Source organism: Oryctolagus cuniculus, chromosome 11 (genome assembly GCF_051225735.1).
Source record: "Oryctolagus cuniculus isolate XC-2025 breed Fujian yellow rabbit chromosome 11, ASM5122573v1, whole genome shotgun sequence".
Lineage (NCBI taxonomy): Eukaryota > Metazoa > Chordata > Mammalia > Lagomorpha > Leporidae > Oryctolagus > Oryctolagus cuniculus.
The window spans coordinates 78,974,940-78,987,303 of record NC_142877.1 but is presented as its reverse complement, the minus strand read 5'-3'; the positions used below and the strand labels follow the sequence as shown (position 1 = coordinate 78,987,303).

General features: G+C 37.9%; 1 protein-coding gene across 26 annotated transcripts in view; it reads left to right on the top strand.

Moving 5' to 3' along the window:
- OSBPL8 (oxysterol binding protein like 8) overlaps positions 1-12,364 on the top strand; it is a 198,241-nt gene that overhangs the window by 56,805 nt on the left and 129,072 nt on the right. For all 26 annotated transcript variants that reach the window (XR_016216184.1, XR_016216183.1, XR_016216182.1 and 23 more), the window contains one exon: positions 8,602-8,703. Coding sequence is in view for 3 of the 26 variants with exons in the window: in XM_051846454.3 (XP_051702414.1) it covers positions 8,662-8,703 (42 nt within the window). In the remaining 23 variants the exon portion in view is untranslated. The remainder of the gene's footprint in view (positions 1-8,601; positions 8,704-12,364) is intronic.

The window sequence follows — 12,364 nt, the reverse complement described above, 5'->3', positions numbered from 1 at the left end:
AGATTAGATCTGTTGTTTCTTTATTGATTTTCTGTCTCATTGATTTATCCATTGATGAAATTGCAGTGTTAATGTCTTTCATTACTATTGTATTGGAGTCTATGTCTCACTTCAGATCCATTTACATTTGTTTTAAATAACCAGGTGCCCTGGCATTGACTGAATATGCATTTATTATAGTCTCATCTTCCTGTTGAATTGATCCCTTCATCGTTACATAATTCTCTTCTTTGTCTCTCCTAACAGTTTTTGTGTTAAAGTGCATTTTGTCTGATATTAGGATAAGTACAGCTGCTTGCTTTTGTTTTCTGTTAACATGGAATATCTTTTTCCATCCTTTCAGTCTGTGTGTATCTTTGTTGGTGAGGTGTGCTTCTTGTAGGCAGCAAATACATGGGTTTTATTTTTAGGCCCATTCAACCATTCTGTATCTTCTAGTTGGAGAAATTAGGCCATTTACACTCAAGGTTACCATTGGTAAATAACAAGTTGGCTCTGCCATTTTTCCATAAATATTCCTATTGTTTGCTTTGAGTTTCCTTTTACTGGGAGATTTTCTGCCTTCACATTCATTCATAATGATGATTATCTTTCTGTGGTTTTGTATATAGCACATCCTTAAGTACCATTTGTAGGGCTGGACAAGTGGTGACAGATTCCTTCAATTTCTGTTTGTTTTGGAAGGTCTTTATTTCATCTTCATTCATGAGAGCTTTGCAGGGTATGGTATTCTGGGTTAACAGTGTTTTTATGTAAGACTTGGACTATATCTCTCCATTCTCTCCTAACCTGTAGGGTTTCTGATAGGAAATCAGCTGTGAGTCTCTTTGGAGGTTCTCTGAAGGTAATCTGGCATTCCGCTCATGCACATTTTAGGATCTTTTCTTTATATTTTGCTGTTGATTTTGTTTGACTATGGTATGTCGTGGTACAAATGTTTTCTGGTCATGTCTATTAGGAGTTCTAGTTGCCTTGTGTATTTGGACGTCCCTTTTTTCCCTCTAATTTAGAGGGAAGTTTTCTGTAATTATCTCAATATACCTTCTAATCCAGTCTGTCTCTCTTTTTTTTTTTTTTTGACAGGCAGAGTGGACAGTGAGAGAGAGAGAGAGACAGAGAGAAAGGTCTTCTTTTTTGCCGTTGGTTCATCCTCCAATGGCCGCTGCGGCCGGTGCCCTGTGGCCGGCGCATTACACTGATCTGAAGCGGGGAGCCAGGTGCTTCTCCTGGTCTCCCATGGGGTGCAGGGCCCAAGCACTTGGGCCATCCTCCACTGCACTCCCAGGCAACAGCAGAGAGCTGGACTGGAAGAGGGGCAACCAGGACAGAATCCGGCGCCCTGATCGCGACTAGAACCCAGTGTGCCGGCGCCGCGAGGCGAAGGATTAGCCTAGTGAGCCGCGGTGCTGACTTCCATTCTGTCTTTCAGGAACACCTAAGACTTGTATGTTGGGTTGTTTGATAGTATCCCATAAATCTTGAACATTGTTTTTAATTTTTCTAATTTTTTCTTCTTTTTGGTCTATTTCCCATGATTTGTCTTTTAGCTGCTTGGATATTATTTTTTCTGTCTTACCAGTTCTATTGTTAAGGCTTTCCATTGTGGGTTTTTTTTTTACATATTGAATTCTTTATTTGTAATATTTCATTTTGATTTCTCTTCAGAATCTCAGTCTTATGAGAAATTTTTTCCTCTATGTCAATTATTGATTTCTTTTAAAAAAAAAATGATTGATTTCTTTAACTCTGAATTTGCTTCTCATTGTTTCTGAGGAATTCTGTGATCATTCTTTTGAATTCCTTTTTAGGCATTCATCCATCTCTTTATCTTCACATGCTAATATTAAAGTGTTTTTATGTTCCTTTGTGGGAATCATGTAAACTGCCTTATTCTTGTATCTTGAATTTCTTCATTTATATTAAGGCTTTTGTGGAAGTCCTTGTTGATTTTTTCATCTGATGGATCATAACTTTGAGCTATGCCTCTGTGGCTTAGTGGAATGTTTGCTCTTTCACTGAATACTCAGAGCCGTGTGCTAAGTATGGCCAAGGATCTCTAGTCAGCGTTCCATAGTGGGGCAAGTATCCTGCATGACACCCAGGCTGGGCATGGTCGATCTGCTCTATTATCAGAAGGAGGAGGTTATGATCTCCTATGTTGGCATAATCATACCCTCACCTCCTTTCTCCAAGGTGATCAGTGCCCAGGTTTAGATCACAATGGGTGTTTAACACCCACGCTGCTGCATGAACTGAACCAAGGATCTGTGCATTCCTCAGTATGAGAATGGATCCTTCTTCAGTGATGCACCCCAGGTAATGAGGGAGCTCTGAGCCTCTGGCACCCTGCACAGTGATTACCCAGAGACCCAGCTACACCCTGTACCTTATCGTGCCCACAGTCACAGCGCTCAAGGATCCCATAGTCATGGGGTGCAAAGGATCTAGGGAGCGGATTTTTTTATGGACTGGTTCTGTTTGCACTCTGAAACTTAGGCACATCTCACTCACTTGTGTAGAGTGTGTGAGCGTAGCTCTGGAGCTAACTCCCCAAAGCTCCCACAGTTGCAGAATGCAGGGGATCAGCCTTTGCCCCACACATTGCCCTGACTCTGACTATGATAATGGTAGGAGCAGTATAGAGGCACATTGTGCAGCTTTTCTCTGCTGAGCATGGTGCTCTGTGTGGGTGGAGGAGAGGTGGAAAGGAAAGCAAAGCGGCTTCCCTGTTCCGAGCCACGCAGTTGCTCAGATTCCAGTCAGCTCTTCAGGCTGAAGTAAAAGTGGGTGGCTATGGAATTCCTTCTCAGCTAAAACTCTGAGCAGCAGATCATGTGACAGTTTCTTCCTACCTTGAGGTGGTAGGATGGCGGCTTGCAGTCTGCAGCTGGCAGTGCTGTGAGCTGACTGCAGCAGAGAGCTGACTGCAGCAGAGTCTCTGTCTTGTCTCCTCTTATCCCATGGATTCTTAATTGTTGGTGTTATCTTTACCAAAAATTTCTGTCACTCAGACCAATGGAAACACAGTTTTCCCTTTGTTCCTTTCATATCACAGAGCAGTTTAAGTTGGTGTGGCTATACCCTCTGTTTAGCCATCTTGGATCCTATGATTCGTTCACTTATGTTTTATCCTATAACTTAAAAACTCTGTTGTATAGTTAAGAATACTTAACACAATGGTTATGCTATATAAAAAGTGGATTAGAAGAAAACAAAGATTTGATATACACACAAACATATTCATAGCAAAATAAGGAAGGTATTCTCATAGAAAACATGGTTATTTCTATAAATGATCTTCTTTCACTACACATTCCGTATTCCCTTTACCCTTAATAAGCACCTCAGTTGGCAGTGGCTTTGACCAGATTGGGTGACTCAAATTTTGATTTTTGAAGAATCTGAGCAATTAGTCTGGATTGGGTTACTACAGTTTTTCATTGACATTAATCACAGGGTGTGGTAATACTAAGAGTTCCTCTAAGGGATCTCCTGTATTCCAGATACCTTATTTGCATCTTGGATAGCAGTCTTAATTTCTTCATAGTAATCAAGATCAATCATCACTTCAGCTCCCTTTAATACCTATTGATTCAGAGGCACAGGCAGCCTAAAGTGTCAAGTGGCAGTTAAAATTTCCAGTTAATGAAATTATTGAATATGTTGGTCAAAATTTCTATCTTTGGCATTAAGAACTCTGGAGCACCAGAGCATATGATTATGGAGACAGGAAACAAACGTCTGCTAGTGGATCAGTTGCAGTAATAGTAAAGCATAGCTCTTGCATTTCCTCCCTCTGGTTCCTATAGCTGTAAATCCTGGCTATGGGATAAACAGTATCACATACTACATATGAGAAAGAGCTTATACAGCCTCCTGGAGAACTGTGCCCCATCCCTACAAGGCAATGCTACCTACTTGGTGCCGTAGTTGAGTCTTCAAAAGGCCATTCTGTTCTGTCAAGACAGTTGCTGGAGGTTGGCAGAAAGCATGACAGGATTAGTGAATCCCTGAGTAATGAACGCATTGCTGCTCTTTGTTCTGAAGATTGTTTTTTAGTCAGAAGCACTGTTGTATGGAATAACGTAATCATGGATAAGGCATTCTGTAAGTCCCACAGATAGTAGTTTTGTCAAAAGCATTGCATGGAAGGAAGGAAAATCTATATCTAGTATCTATTCCACAGGGACAAAATGCTGCCTTTTCCATGCTGAAAGCAGTCGGGCACTCTGGCCACCAGCAAGTGGCTAGCTAATGACTGTGGTCAGTGGTGATATATCTGGGACTCAGTTTTGAATGCTCAAGCAGCCATTTTAGTCAGGTCACGCTTGAGTAGAAGTCCATATTGCTGAATCCATACATAACCTCCATCTTTGCCACTATGGCCACTTTGTTCATGAGTCTATTGGTTCATGACAGCTCTGAGTGGAGGAAGAAGCTGACTGGTATTATCAAACAGATCATGCTTTCCACTGCATCATTAAAATATCTCTACTGAGGTTACCCTTTGGTAAGCATTCACATGGGATACAATTATCTTTAGTGCAAAGGACCGGAGAGTAAATATTTCAAACTTCATGGACCGTGTATGATCTCTGTCATATATTCTTCTCCTACCTGCTCTCTTCCTCTTCACAACCCTTTAAAAAGGTAAAAATGTTCTTAGATCATGTGCCATAGTTTTCCTACCATTGTACCCCTCCTGGCATAAATATTAACAAATGTATCATTCAATTAAGTGAAAATAATGTTAGAAAGAATCCATATTTTCCTAAGTGAGGGTTAAGTAAGGCATTACATTTATTTTAATGTAAATTGGAATAAGCCAAGAAAACATAAACTGTGTACACACGTGCACATTGTTATCTTTATGTGTCTCTGTGTACACAATTGACACACACACACACACACAGTTTTTCAAGAAATAGTTATAAATCACTAAACATTTTATAGCAAATTCATTACCAAAAGTTGAGGTCATAAACTCAAATGCCTGTTAGAAGCTGAAAGATAAAAAATTAAATATTACATTTTATTAATTGAAAAATGTGTGTGTGTGTGTGAGAGTGAGAAAGAGAGAGAGAGAGAGAGAGAGAGAGAGAGAGAGAGAGAGAGAAGTCATCTGCTGATTCACTCCTCAAATGCTTGCAAAGTCTGGGGATGGGCCAGGCTAATAAAGCTGGGAGCCAGGAACTGGAAACCAAAGCCAGGTCTCCCACATGGATGGCAAGGATCAACTGCTAGCCATCACCTGCTGCCTTCCAGGGTATACATAAGCAGGAAGCTGGAATCTGGAGCAGAGCTAGAACTCAAACGCAGACACTCTAATACGGGATGCAGGTACCCAAGTAGCACCTTAACTTCTAGGCCAGATACCTGCCCCACCCCCCCAAGTCATTTTTGAAGTAGCCAAGTAAATAGAATTATTCAGCAATTTCTATTTCACTAAGTAAGTCCAAGCATCATTTAAGTGACTTTGCCTAATTTTAAATAAAACATGATTCCAGACTATTCATATAAATGGCTTCTGGGTAATCAGTTTTTATGATTATTGGTAAAAGTGAAGCCTCCTATTTCTGGTATCCATCCTTTTAAGAAATCCATTTAATCTTAAGCATGCTGTTCTGAAAGGAAGGTTTATGCTTTACAGTCCATGAACTCTAATCATTCAGGGCAATAACATATAAAGGTATTGGGAAAGTGTGAAATGAATAAACTGTAGGCCCTTATTATCATTAGATACTAGATAGAACTAGCTCAAGCATAGGTAGAAAACTTAATTATAAAAATATGGTGACGGATAAAGAAATTCAGATGGGAACTTGAAAATCCTAAATTCAAAGCAGTTATGCATATTGCTGAATATTTCTTTGTTTTTAAAAGGATTATATTTGGGTACTTTAAATCAGTAGCCAATACTGAAGTCTTTAGATGATCTAGACAGGTAGCAGAAATGAATGATGCAGTGAGAATGGAAATGCAGATATTGTATGAGACATAGGTATAAACTGGAGAGTACCTGCCCTATTGTAAAGTGGATGCTTGTTACATAGATAGCTCTAATTAATCATTGCTCAGTGTTACCAGATCTTACATAATTTCAAGATAAGTCTTAAAGCTGAAAGTATGTAGAATTTTTCATTTGAAAGTGCTAGTTTTGGGGCTGGCACTGTGGCGCAGCAGGTTAATGCCCTGGCCTGAAGCACCGGCATCCCATATGGGCGCAGGTTCGAGACTGGCTGCTCCACTTCCAATCCAACTCTCTGCTATGTCCTGGAAAAGCAGTGGAAGGTGGCCCAAGTCCTTGGGCCCTTGCACCCATTTGGGAGACCCAGAAGAAGCTCCTGGCTCCTGGCTTCGGATCAGCACAGCTCCAGCTATTGCGGCCAGTTGGGGAATGAACCAGTGGATGGAAGACCTTTTTCCTTTTTTTTTGCTCTCTCTCTCTGCCTCTTCTTTTTCTGTGTAACTCTGACTTTCAAATAAATAAATAAATCTTCAAAAAAAACTATGGTAGATGTAATTGTCCTTTGCCCTTATGAATGATTTCTCAAAGTGTTAGAGAATAGAAATATACTGTCAGACTTACATAATATTTTGGTGTTCATTGGTTATAGTTCTATATTTTAAAATGTCATTTGACAGTAACAGCCTTCTATACTGTGCACTTTCTCCTAAGCTAATCTTACTGGTTATGTCAAAGAAACTGAAAGCTCACCCTCCGAAGTCCACTATTTTTTTTTTTTTTTTTGACAGGCAGAGTTAGAGAGAGAGAGAGAGAGACAGAGAGAAAGGTCTTCCATTGTTGGTTCACCCCCCAAATGGCCGCTATGGCCGGCACACTGCGCCAATCCGAAGCCAGAAGCCAGGTACCTCCTCCTGGTTTTCCATGTGGGTGCAGGGCCCAAGCACTTGGGCCATCCTCCACTGCCTTCCTGGGCCACAGCAGAGAGCTGGACTGGAAGAGGAGCAACCAGGACAGAATCCAGCGCCCCAACCGGGACTAGAACCCGGGGTGCCGGTGCCGCAGGCGGAGGATTAGCCTAGTGAGCAGCGGCACTGGCCCTGAAGTCCACTATTAAATATTTAAATCTCTTCACTAGCGTAGCATTTTCTTCTTGCAGAAACAAGAAAGTGTTTTTAGAACTCCGAAAAATTTACTAAAATCTACTGATTCGTTGATTTTGATTTTGGTAGCTGTTTAATTAAGAATACCTAGAGAGATTATTGGAGACCTCTGAGTACATATACAGTGATTACTGTGGGACTTAAGGTGTTATGGTTGTTAGTTTTGTTAAGCTCAGAAGAAAAAGATACATGATATAAGCATACTTCTAAGACTTTTCAGAATAAAATATTAAACTAATAACTATTCATGGTAGAAATTGAAAAATACAAGAGCTGGCTCCATGGCGCAGTATGTTAATCCTCCGCCTGCAATGCCCGCATCCCATATGGGCGCCGGTTCTAGTCCTGGCCTCCCCTCTTCCAGTCCAGCTTTCTGCTATGGCCTGGGAAAGCAGTGGAAGATGGCCCAAGTCCTTGGGTCCCTGAACCCACATGGGAGACCAGGACAAAGCACCTGGCTCCTCGCTTCAGATCAGCGCAGCTCCGGCCGTTATGGCCATCTGGGGAGTGAACCATGATATTCCATTTTATGCATGATATTCCATTTTATGTATGTAATATAGTTTAAGTAAGCTCCTGACATGTTTCTAGTTTTTCTCATATTTATTATTTTGTTGGATGTTTTTATGTGGCTGTGAATTGTGTGGGTATGTCTGTGGGAAAATTACTTGTGTTAAAACTAGGAATTTAGCTGGTGCCGCGGCTCACTAGGCTAATCCTCCACCTGTGGCGCCAGCACCCCGGATTCTAGTCCCGGTTGGGGTGCCAGATTCTGTCTTGGTTGCTCCTCTTCCAGTCCGGCTCTCTGCTGTGGCCTGGGAGTACAGTGGAGGATGGCCCAGGTCCTTGGGCCCTGCACCCTCATGGGAGACCAGAAGCAGCTGGCTCCTGGCTTCTATCAGTGTAGTGCGCTGGCCATGGCAGCCACTTGGGGGGTGAACCAACGGAAGGAAGACCTTTCTCTCTGTCTTCCTCTCTCTCTCTCTCTCTCTCTCACTGTCTAATTCTGCTTGTCCAGAAAAAAAAAAAAAAAAAAACTAGGAATTTAAAATATATGTATTTGAAATTTTCCTTCAAAAACAGTATCCTGATTTATATTTTTATCACACTTTGTTTTTCCACATTATCTCCCACATTTGGTTTTAGCATACTTCTTACTTTCCACCAATGTAATAATGAAAATTAATTTTTTGTCATTATTTTTAAGTTGATATAAGCATTTTCAAATCTCGATATTATCTTATGTTTAATCTTATTCATGCTGTTCCTCTTTGTTTGGAATGTTTTTTCTGTTTCATTTTTCTCTGAATCTCTACCATTCTTCAAATCCATTTTCAAAATTCATTTTTTTTTTGCCCTTGTATTGGATTTCTCAGTAACCTCAAACTAAAATGATTCCTGTTTCCTAGTATACTTAGTGCTTTGTTTTCTATATTACGTCTGTCCTAATACAAATGATTTTTTTTCTTCTAGGATTTCCAGACTTATAGGATGGCTAAACATTAAAGGAAAGTACAGCATAAATCTCTCATTATGGAGGCAGGTTTGGCAGATGGCGAAACTGACCGAACTTCGGTGAGTAGTTCAAATATAGCATAATAAGATACTCTCTTCTACAGCATTAAAGTGTTTGATATAATATCTCTTATCAAAATATATAAAATAAACTTTTAAAAAATATTTAGAATAGCATTTTAACTCCTCTATTGATATGAGAATTACAGGTAGTTTAAAGCTTACTGGTAAACAACCAGTCAATTTTCTGCTTCATTTCCTTCTCCTGTTTTCCATATCCTCCCAAACATATAGTATCTTCCCACTTATATAATAATTTGTGTCTGTTTTCTGTAGAAAACTAATCTTTAGTGAAATAAAAAAATGTTAAGAGTTGTGAAAATTAAATGCCTCCAAATTTCTAATCATGGGCAGCTATTAACAGGTAGTGGGAATAAAACAGTTAAAATAGGAATTAAGAGCAGTTGTCTATATATTCTTTCCAGATAGGTTTAATAAACCTTGCTGTTCAGTGATTGTGATTGAATTCTGAAATTAAAACAAATAAGTAAGGGTAGGAAGTAAAGTGTACTTCATCTAATAAATTTTTAAAAAGTCACATGGAAGGTAGATTAAATGATGATTTAGCTCTGTACAAATAGATTTTTGCTCCAGGGTAATTTCATTTTCATTTCTCCTGTTGCATTTTAGTGATTCCATTAAGTATTGATTTATAGAAACTTTATTGTGGTTATTTAAAGTCAAGTGTTAAGTGAAATTAGGGTGCTGGTAGCTTTCTCATTTGCTAGGTAGTAACTTCTTTGACAAATTTATATTATTGGAACTAAGTGGAGGCCAACTTTTCTTTTTTATTGCTGTGGAGTTGAGAATCATCATTATATTGAAGTGTTTGTAAATTTTAATTTAGAAAACTGATGGTAGGTTATTTTACTTTTGCTATAATTTCAAAAAAAGTTAAGATTATAACTTGTCTTTGGTGGGTAAGAAAATAGGCTCTGTAAGATATTTAGCTACACATTAGTGTGTGACCTGGTAAATGTTCTTTGTTCAGGCTACAGTGTAAGAAAAATCTAATGATTGATAGAAGAATGCAACTTTGCTGGCTTGTATTAACTTGGTCCCCATCTTTCTTGGATTCTTGGCTCAGACTTGTTTTTGTTTCTTAAGTTTTCAGAAAAGTTAAACTTTAAAATGATAACTGGTTAGAGAATGAAATGGATATAGCAGTTACTTGGCATTTTAAGACGTTGTCACAGTGATTATAAATGGAAATCTGATGGTAGGTTATTTTACTTTTGCTATAATTTCAAAAAAAGTTAAGAATATAACTTGTCTTGAGAATATGCTGTCATAAATATTGTCTTTTTAAAGGACTTTCTTAAAATTTTTATAGCTGAAATATTTAACATCTTCTAGTGCCAATAAAAATGTCAGTAATAACAACAGTTGCTATTTTCTAAGTGTTTACTTTGTTAGATTGTCCTCCTAACAGCCATTAAAGGTAATTATTTGTTTATTCTCATTTTATTAAATAGGGAAATAGGTCCAGAGAGGTTAATTATATTCTCTAAGATCTTACAGCGTAAGTGGAACTGAGGTCTGTCTGGTTCTGAATACTAAGCCACTAAGATATTGGCTCCATGCCTAGAATTGCTTAAATTTATAGTTCCTTTAGAAGAATGTATCTAAATTGATAGTATTAAATTCTGTGCTAGATCCCTGGGCATAATTAATAATGTTTTAAGTGTTTTTTGTTCTAATATCTGTTGATACTGAGAACAAAATTGTTTAAAAAGTAGTGGGAAAAATTTTCTTTCTTGTTCTTTGAGTTTCTGTGAAATATTATAGCTCATTTTGGAGAAAATAACACCAATGATTTCATTGTGAATTACTGAAATGTTTTGCATTTGAAACTAACGTTGAGGTCTACTTTTGAGTTAGCTATTTATAAAATATCACCTTTGAACTGCATGGCCTAGCTTAGTTACTCTTTAGATCTGGGAGAGGTGGGTAAGAAAATAGGCTCTGTAAGATACTTAGCTACACATTCGTGTGTGGCTTGGTAGCTAATTAAATGGTCCAAGTTTCCAGGTTCTATATCTTTTTTAAAAAAGATAATTGTATTATCTACCTCCTGGAGTAGTTTTGAGTAATAATTAAGAAAATATGTAAAGCTTTTAATTCTATACATGCTATAAACATCTGTTAAAGGAAAGCTGTTAACTGTTACTGTTAATATAGCTATTAACATTAAGCTTTCTCTTCAAAATAGATAATCAGAAATCAAGACAGGCTTTTAAAGATTGAGTGGTTTTACATTGGAGTAGTTAGAGAAGCTGTCTTGAGAGAACATAAACTTTGAATAGCACATGTAAGTATGGATGGTAAGGTTGAGGATGAGCAAGGAGAGCATTTCAGTTTGGTTAGGATAGCAGGAGACAAAGCTAAATGGGGAATTAATTGCTTCAAGTTTATTCAGAATAAAATGAGTAGAAAAATTGAGTAAGTTAGAAGACAGTGGTGTTTACAGGACTAATGATTGATGTGGCATATAATGACCAAATTTATGGAAGACTTTGACTGCAAGACCAGGGATTTTGGACTTTGTTCTGTAGGTAATGATATGTCATTGAAGAGATTTATGTAAGTGATTAAGATGAATCTGGTAGTAGATTATGAAATGATTTGGAGGAGTGAAAAGTAAAGATATTATGAGCCCATATTATAGTAGTCTTTGTGTGAGGTCCAAAAAACTTGGACCAAATCTGACTTTAGTGTTCATTAATTTTCTTCTTCTATTTTGCTCTTTTTTAAAAAAGCAAAAATCACTTGCTTATTCATTATTCTACTTGCACATAGTTCTATTTCTGTGGTAATGTTATTTGTCTTAGATGAGAGGCAATAAAATGTATAGCTTGAAATGCTTGCTTTGAAAGATTTGAGTAAATTGTTTTAAGTAGATTAAGGTAGACCAAAGAAGTGAAATATTCTTAATTAAAAATTTAAATATGTTCATAATTTTAAGTAAAGTCATTTGAATTATTATTTCTATTACCAGAGGAAACTGCTCTATGTAAATTTTATTAGAGTAAGGTATTTTATTATATTAAAATTAATTATATAAATTATATAAATGACAAGTTTTAGAATATATATTAACCTATCTTTTTAGTAAATATAGTGGGCTGTCAATTGAAGAAATCTTTAAGATTATAATTCATGTTTGGTACTTTGGTTTTTTTTTTTTTTTTAATTTTAAAAATTTGTATAAGGGAACATATTTTATTTGGTCCTTTGCATCAAAGCCTTTCTCAAGTGGAAGGAACTGCAAAGATGGTTTACTTAAGCAGTTCTTAAGATGTAGACAGTAAGTATCTCCCTGATCAATCTAGAGATAATCCAGTTTCCTGAAACTTTGTTTTTTTACATATTTCACAGGTGGATTATTCATGGTTACCTAGATTTGTTGATCATAAACCAAAACTGGGGCAGGACATTTGATGTGGTGGGGTGTGGTCACACCCTATATTGGAGTGCTTCATTCCAGCTCCTCTGCTGTTGACATAGCTTCCTACTAATTTCCATCCTGGGAAGCAGCAAATGATGGCTCAAGTACTTGGATCGTTGCCGTCCATGTGGGTGACCCAGATGGAATTCCAGGGTCCTGGCTCTCGGCCTGGCCCAGCCTTGGCTACTGTGGGCATCTGGGGAGTGAACTAGC